We start from the raw sequence: 7,957 nt of genomic DNA, 5'->3' as shown, positions 1-7,957 counted from the left end.
CTTCTTAAACATGTTTACCTACAATTTGTTGACGCTGCTTATTTGTTTCTTACCAAAACTGGATGAAGAGTTAAAGAATCCCATGGAAAAGGAAGGTTGGAAAATCTTAGAGATTCCCTGTATCCGTTTACCCCTTTCATCACACGTTTTGATCTCCTCTGCAGCAGAGGGGGTCAAAAACTAAATCTCTATCCAAAAGAGAATTTAAAATCTCATTTTTAACATTACATGTGAGGTTCTGAGAATGCAGCCACACAAACCTCCACAAAACAATACCAGTGGCCATAGCCCTTGAAGAAGTATCACCAGAGTGACACACACACTGTATACAACTGAGTAATGACTTGAACAATAGAATAAACTAAATTACTTAAAGCAGATTTTTCACATAAGAAGAAACAGCAGACAAAACATTCCTTATAATTTTACAATTAGGACAAACCATAGCTCAAGTTTCCTGACAGTGTGGATGCATGGAAGGTGCTCTGAAACTTTGGCAGGATATAACACACATAGCTAAGGCTACTGCAGCAGTGAAGAATATGATGAACATTTGGTGGGGGTTGGATAGCACCTGCTCCCTGTTTTACTAATACAAAAGAGGGGTTAATATTAAATTACAGATCTAAATTTAAAACTGGCAGCAATACACCTGACAGTAAGGTCTTAACATTCAACACTAACGTTACAGCAATGTTTCAAAGGCTCCGGCTAAGGCTGTTGACATGCTATACATACATACATACATGCGTACACATGCACACAGAGATTCCAGGGCAATTGCTCACTATCCTCCATGATAGATCTCTACAGCATACTACTTGTTCATAGCATGGTTCTTTTAGTGTTTTCTATTCAGTCATGCAGTCTATTTGTATACAACCACATTGCTATTCTAAAGTAGTACCTTACTCCCTTGACAGTTCCGTTACTATTATTACAATTTTTGACAAACATATCATATACAGATTTCAAGGTAAGACAGACTAATAAAAGACTAATATGCTCTAACTTTGTTTTCTTTCTCTAGCTGAAAATTTTTAAGTACAATTCTATTTACTATGCTTTGTTTTCCCATTAAATTTCAAGCCACATGACCTGAACAAATGATTTGTTCCTCTCCTAAATAAAATATGCCTCTAGTGTATCACTTGAGAGGGACCTTCATTTTTATGGTAGGCAACAAACTCTGACGTCTATTTTTTCAGGTTGATATGCACACACGTACACAAACACACTGCCTCACTTTCTTTTTTCAGAAGCTTGTTCACAAAGATTTTTTTCTCAGCCTGGTAGTTTTTAAAATGTCTCTTAACCAAAGGAAAAAATATGTTTTCGAAGCAAATGTGGTCATTAAAGCAATGTATCTAACATCAGTAACTAAATAGCTCATGTTGAAGGGCTCAAGAGAGTCTGAAAGCTAAAGTAGTTGTAAATACCTGTTTTGGTCCAATAAAAGGTACCACCACATCAGCTCTGTGTTTCAGTGCACTGTAATGGTTGTTACTCTACTGATTACACTGATCTACAAGTTATTTCCCCACCCTTGTTCACCCTCCTTGCTGTCAACATCACAAGCTCAATGCATAGTATATTCTGTGGCCTTTATAAGTAAGAAGCTTAAGCCTACAGAGTCCACTATCGTCTCCATTTTAAGAACAGCCCTAAAAACTTTTATTGACCAGAAAACATCTGGTCACAAACTATAAAAACTCTAAAATACTTTACATTGTAAAGTGATAGCCCTGTTCTAATGTGAGGCACATCAGAATTTAAGATTCAAAACAATACAACATAATCATGTTAGGCCAACATTCAGAGTATCACAAAGTACAATGAAGCAAATAAAATGAAAAGAATAAATAAATACAATAGGACTTGTTCACATTAGGGAAAGAGAACTGCACTGTTATGATTCAAGTCTTCTGCAAAATAAATGGTGTTATCTTTTTAAGCAGTTACTGAACATCAAAAGAACTATAAATCCCTATTAAAAACACAACAAAGAGAAAAGAAAGAATAGGGTAAAGGAAAGAATGATGTTAAAAATACATTAGTGGTGCTAAAATCTTAAAAATAATTACCACTGTAATATGCCCCTTTGTTGACATACCTGGTTACCAAAACAAAAAGTTCTCCACAGCGTGGTTTCATATTTTCAAATGTAAAACTTTTTTGCACCCTCACTGCTAGTTCAATTAAAGTGTATTCACAATAGTGAATACTTTTGTTTACAGTCCTTATAACCACAGATGAACTTTTACATTTTTCGCTGACTCTTCCTGCTGGAGATAAACTCCTCTCCTACAATCAGACATGTAGAGGATTTAATTCTTAAAACACGTAACTTAAAACTACACGTCTAACAATTTTACATTTTGTCAGCCAGATGAAAATGTGTCAGGACAGTTACCAACAGGCATTTACAAGAATATTGGTGTTAGTTTCTCAGGCTAGTACCAAGACAGTGCAGCTGTCTGAAAAGACAGATCACTGTTGCTGTATACATTTTTATTTATCGGGAAACAGCTCATGCATACATGCATTTTTATTAGCAATAGCCGTAAAATCTCCTTTCGGGCACCAGGATTGAAGGATATGGGGAACAGCACAAGAAGGCAGGAGGCTATGAGCCTGTAATAATACTCTTAAAATCTACTGTCTTGATGAGATATGGCACTATACTATGCTGATTACATACATAAAGTGATTTCTGAGCTAGCACTCAAATGGACTATCCAACTATCCATGTTGTAGTATAAAACATTAAACATGAGAATACCAAAGCAGTAGCATAGATCCCCTGTTGGCAATAGGAGCTTATAGCACACACTGCATGGCAGTAGTGGCTAACCCTACCATACTCTTGCACTTCACAACTAGCTTCTACTACCTGAAGAAAGTATAAAGAAGGGTCTCAAGTGGCTACCCTACAAATGACTTGGATAAATACACTTTTTAAGAAGGCTGTTATCTGATGGAATGTGCCCTGACTGTAGCTCTCAGGAGATTTCCACTGTAGTTGCAACAGAAACAATACAGCTCTTTTCTAGGCATACAGGAGAAAGAAGATCTGTCTGAGCACCTTTTTTTCAAATCATGTTAATACCCAAACTGACTACAAAAAGACAACAAATGTACTATGCTTTCTCCTTTACTCTGGAGATATGGGTGAAAAGTGGAAAGCTGAATAGTCCAGCTGAGTGCCAGCTCAGAAATCACTTTATGCATGAAGGAGGACTAGCTTTTAGGCTCAACCAATAGAGGCCTGAAAGTCAGATATCTTCTAGCTGAACTGATAACCATTAGGAATAAGAATTTCCAGAAAAAAATGGAGGGCCACTGAGGAGCATGGATCAAAAGGGGCTAGTATTAGTTTTCCTATCAGAAAGTTAAGCTCCCACATGAAAAAATAACATGATTCCTTGGTGGTCTCAAATGCAATACTCCCTCAATGAGCTGTTTAACTAAGAAATATGTGCACAAGGATCCAGTGGAAGACAAGAACCAATGTCCGAGATGTGCACCTTAATGGAATCACAGGGAAGGCCCACTTGAAAGGTGTTCTGACAAGCACTGCACTGGCCTAAAGAGTGGAAACCTTAAATACTGCCTGTGCTATCTGTGATGAGAATGTGGAAATATAACCCCATTAGGAAAGAGTGATCAAAAAGTCCCCAGAGATCAGCAAAGGCAACAGAGGCCGAGGAGTCTGTATCCTGAACTGGATTCATTTCTGGAATTTGTTTAATATCAACAGAACTAAAGCAGATTTCTTAAACTAGGAACAGCTAAGAGTCGAATGCTTTCCCTTGTGTAGCTTTCTTTACTCTGCCACAACAAATCAGCTGGTCCAGCACAAAGAACACTAGATGAACCTGGCATTGAGGGATTGGAGGCATACCCAGAAATTGGGAACCTCCCTGAATTTTTAATTAGCATACTTCTTGATTTCCCATTTGTTGATGGTTAGGCCAAACCAATTCTAAATGAAATGTGATGGTCTCCTTCCCAAGAGGTAAAGAATGTGAGGATGGAAGTAGAAAGGACTGTCACTACTCCTCCTATCCTGTTAACTGCCACTTCTCCAAGCTTTTCCCTTGAAACAGTTTGCCCTGGCTTGTTCCATGTATAAAAAAGGCATCGTTTGTCTGTATTTAGGGATGGGTGAGCAAAATAACTGGCTCACATATTTCATAATCTTGCCATTTTCCACCATTTTGTTTTTTAATTCTATAAAAGATGGCCAAAAAGTAAAACCCTGTCCAAGGTAACAGCCAAAAACTGCCCCATCAAATCCTCTGATTGTCTGAAATGTAAGCCAGGCATGCCTTTTGATCACAGTACCAGCTGATACTGCCCTCTTCACTGAAGTAGTCTATTGCACTGTAACTTCATTTAACAGCATGCTTACCTACTCTGAAGGCAGTCTCGCATAATCTGCATACTCTTTCCTTTAAGGACTCAGCTAAGATATCTTAGATCCTGTCCTCAATTTGCCTGACACTCTCATTCTGACATGTGACGTGATTACATGAGTTTGCCAATTAATAGTTTGAAATGTCAGTGCTGAGAAAGTACATACCTTCCTCTCAAGGCAGTCTAAAACTCTACTCTCCTTACCATTAAGGGCAGCATTAAGTCTTGGTTCTAGGTTAGACCCCCACCCCCTCCTGCAGCTTCCAAGGACACGTGAAATATCCCCTACTTTTTATACACCTATCTAGTTGCTTTGAAGCAGCTGGATGATAACTGGGTCAAGAATCCCAATTCAAAAGTGTCCTTGCAAGCTTGAAAGACTGTTGAGGGGGCTACCTGCTGCTTGAGTTCCTGCATGTTCAGAAGGTCAAAGAAATGTTTTATACTGGAAACCTCTTTGGATTCCCATATGAAATACTTCCATATGAGGTTTATAGTTTCCCCAAAGGTGTGTATGTGGGGTCCACAAGGAAGTTTCTTTGTCATCCATATCCTACACCTATGGATGATGAAATATTGGACAAATAAGCAAAGATTTCCCTCCTATATCCAAATAAGATGACTATGAAAGGGAGACTCCCTCCTTCTCTTTTGTACGGGGGGGGGGGGGGTTGCCATATAAGGTTTATGGCACTGGAGAGTTTTATAGTCTGCCAGACCACAGTATATTCTTCTGTGAATCTCTTGTCATCAAAGGTCATTGGGGATGGCACTTTTAAGGCTCATATCTGGCCTACCTAGCTGGAAAAAGCTGAAGCCACCTTGATATGGGGGCACTACATGTATCAAGCAGGCCTGGATTTTGCCCAGTGTCAGCAAGAACAGGAGGAAAATCTAAAGCTTTACGTTTCAGAAGATGTGGACAAAATTCTGGAAGGGTGGATGTTTAAGACATCCTAAATGTCTTAAAAAAAGCTCATCTGAGGTCTGTGTAGCAACATGCGGTATAACCCTACTGTCTTCCTCTGGATAGGTCAAGACAGGAATGGATACATTTTAAAAAAGGAATAGGATCAGTGGCGCATGAAGAATAACCTCAAAGAGGCCAACAGTAACAGGTCTTGGCAGGACTGGTAAGGTTCTTGAGGCCTCTCACTTTCTGCCTGCAGTCTCTGTCACTGCCAATTTTTTGGTCACACCAACTTTATTAGGCTTCTGAGGTTGCAGACTACTGCTTGAAGGTCCTCTGACAGTATGACTCATCTGAACCAAAGTTTCAAGTTTCTTTTTATCTAAAGGTTGTGTAGCGCTAAGAAATGTACACTTGGTGTGTCCCGCCTAAACAAAAAAGGCACTGTGAATGAAAATCCTTGAATAAAATTCAGCTTCAGCATGCACACTTACTGGCCTTTCCAGAAAAGTCACAGACCGCAGAACTACAAATTAGCTAACAACAGCTCTACTCAATGCAGTATAAAAATAAATATAAAAGAGAGCTCCCAAACTACGTATTTAATCATCCTCTGGAAGTCCCCTGCACAGGACTTATGTCCAGTAGCTTCTTGCAGCAAAAATGAACTGAAAATTGCTCAAGCTGCTCCTCATTTTAAGTAAGGCAGACTGATGCCTGGGGCAGAGGAAGAGCTCACTTCACTGGGGGTATCTGTTAAAGCTCTGGATGTCAGACTGTAAGGCCAAACATCCACCTTTGTCTACTTGCCGTGCAGAAGAATTTATACTGCAGTGTCAATTCCTGTGATGAGCATCTCATTGTGATTTGTTTAAAGATGTAATGGGCTGCATGTTGGGAGTGGCCTCATTAGCATGCTAATCATGTCTGTGAGTTTCTTTTGAGGGCCTGCTATGCTAGGCATACAATACACAGGGAATAACAGTACAAATTATAGAATGCAGAAAACAAGCACAAAGAATAGTTACAAAATTAAAAATGAAGCATGTTAAAATGTACAAAAACATAAAATTGTTCCTCAAGTTAATGCCCCAAGTTCATCTTCTTGCATAACAAAACTAAAAAACTAAAACCATTACTGCTTCACTTCTGCACAGTTCTAAAAAAAAAACAAAAAAAAAAAAAACAGACAATGTGTCAGGGCAGTCTGTTCTTCTGCCAAATTAAAAAAAAACATGGACAGATGAAATCAGTATTTGAGAAAATCATGGAAGCCCGATATATACCTGAATAAATTAACATTCAGCTATAAAAAAATGTTCAATAAGAATTCTTCCTGAGTTTGATACCCGTGTTTCTTTGGCAATCTCTTGAAATTTACAATAATGGGATATTTACTCCCTCACAATTCAGTCATCCAAAATACTATACAGGTAAAGGAAATAATGGAATAAAAGTGGTGGTGATACTGAAGTTTGTCTGAAGTAATGATCACGCTGTGTTCTCTCATCTGTTCTACCTAATGCTGCAAACACAATTATTCCAAAGTCAAAGAAGAAATTTAAAATATGTTCCTTTCTGTTCTTCTGATGAATTATGTTCGATATTCATCCGTAGATCCTTTTATTTCTCTAGTAATATGCACGGCACACTGAAGTGAAAAGGCACAAGTTGCATTTGTTTCTCACAAGGTTGATGCTTCAGTTGTCAGCACTAATTGTCTCACCCCTCATTCTCAGTTCTCCTTCGCAAAGAGGTATACTGAAAGTTGCAGCAAATGTATAAAGGGAAGATGAGAAGTCTACTGTCCAAGGTCAGAATTACTTGCTCCTGCAATTAATAATGGAAAAAAAACACATCAGTTAATGGCCTGTGAGACTTTAGAAAAAGGCACAGCACACAAAGCTTAAGCAAACCTTTTAAAGTAAATCTGACTGAGATTATCACATATTTTTAGTACTCATTTTTGCACCTTCTGTTGCAAATGTCATGGTGTACCTTTAAATTGAAAGTCATCTTTGTCGATTCTATGGCTACCCAAAGTCTTGAAAAAAAAAAGAGGTAGACACTCTTGCCCTGGAGATGTAAAGTAGTATTTTAAACACCTTTACTGAATTATCACTTGTGACATAGGCAAACTTACATTTATATAAAAGTACTCAAACTATATTAGCAAGTTCACATTTGCAAACATTATAATTCACAATATATAAGGTCAGCAACATTACATAAATTATACTCAATTCCTGCCTTCTTTTAAACCTCATTCCTCCTTCAAAACATTTAATCTGCATTCATTGTTCCCATAATTTACATTTTCCTATTTAATTTACTCCTATCATTTTTTAAAGAGCCCACTTCCTGTTCTTTTATATCTGTTACAATATTCACAACTTCAGTTACAGTTGGTTTAGATTCTGATTTCCATTTTCTAGTAATTGTGGTATTTTTGGCAGTCACCAGAATTAATCTTATCAAAGACTTACAATTCAGATCCTGTATCCCAGCTCAAGAAATATCATTTAATTAATTAGAATAATTTGCTCGCCCAGTAAAAGTGTCTACATCCTGTTCATATTAGATGTTTGGCTATTAATGCCTAAGGGTTACATAAACTCGGCCTGTTGC

The 7,957-nt window shown here is 37.9% G+C and overlaps 1 protein-coding gene across 1 annotated transcript in view; it reads right to left on the bottom strand.

Annotated features, from left to right (window-relative positions):
* Window positions 1–253: 253 nt before the first annotated feature.
* The window catches only part of GMCL1 (germ cell-less 1, spermatogenesis associated), a 1,627,466-nt gene continuing 1,619,762 nt past the window's right edge, over window positions 254–7,957 (bottom strand). The window contains exon 15 of the mRNA XM_044083130.1: window positions 254–7,159. Within this exon, the coding sequence (XP_043939065.1) occupies window positions 7,052–7,159 (108 nt within the window). The 3' untranslated portion in view covers window positions 254–7,051. The remainder of the gene's footprint in view (window positions 7,160–7,957) is intronic.

This window comes from Protopterus annectens, chromosome 9.part0, assembly GCF_019279795.1.
Source record: "Protopterus annectens isolate FY-2018-M chromosome 9.part0, PAN1.0, whole genome shotgun sequence".
Taxonomy (NCBI): Eukaryota; Metazoa; Chordata; order Ceratodontiformes; family Protopteridae; genus Protopterus; species Protopterus annectens.
Note: the sequence above shows the minus strand (reverse complement) of the source record. Positions and strands in the feature narration are given on the sequence as shown.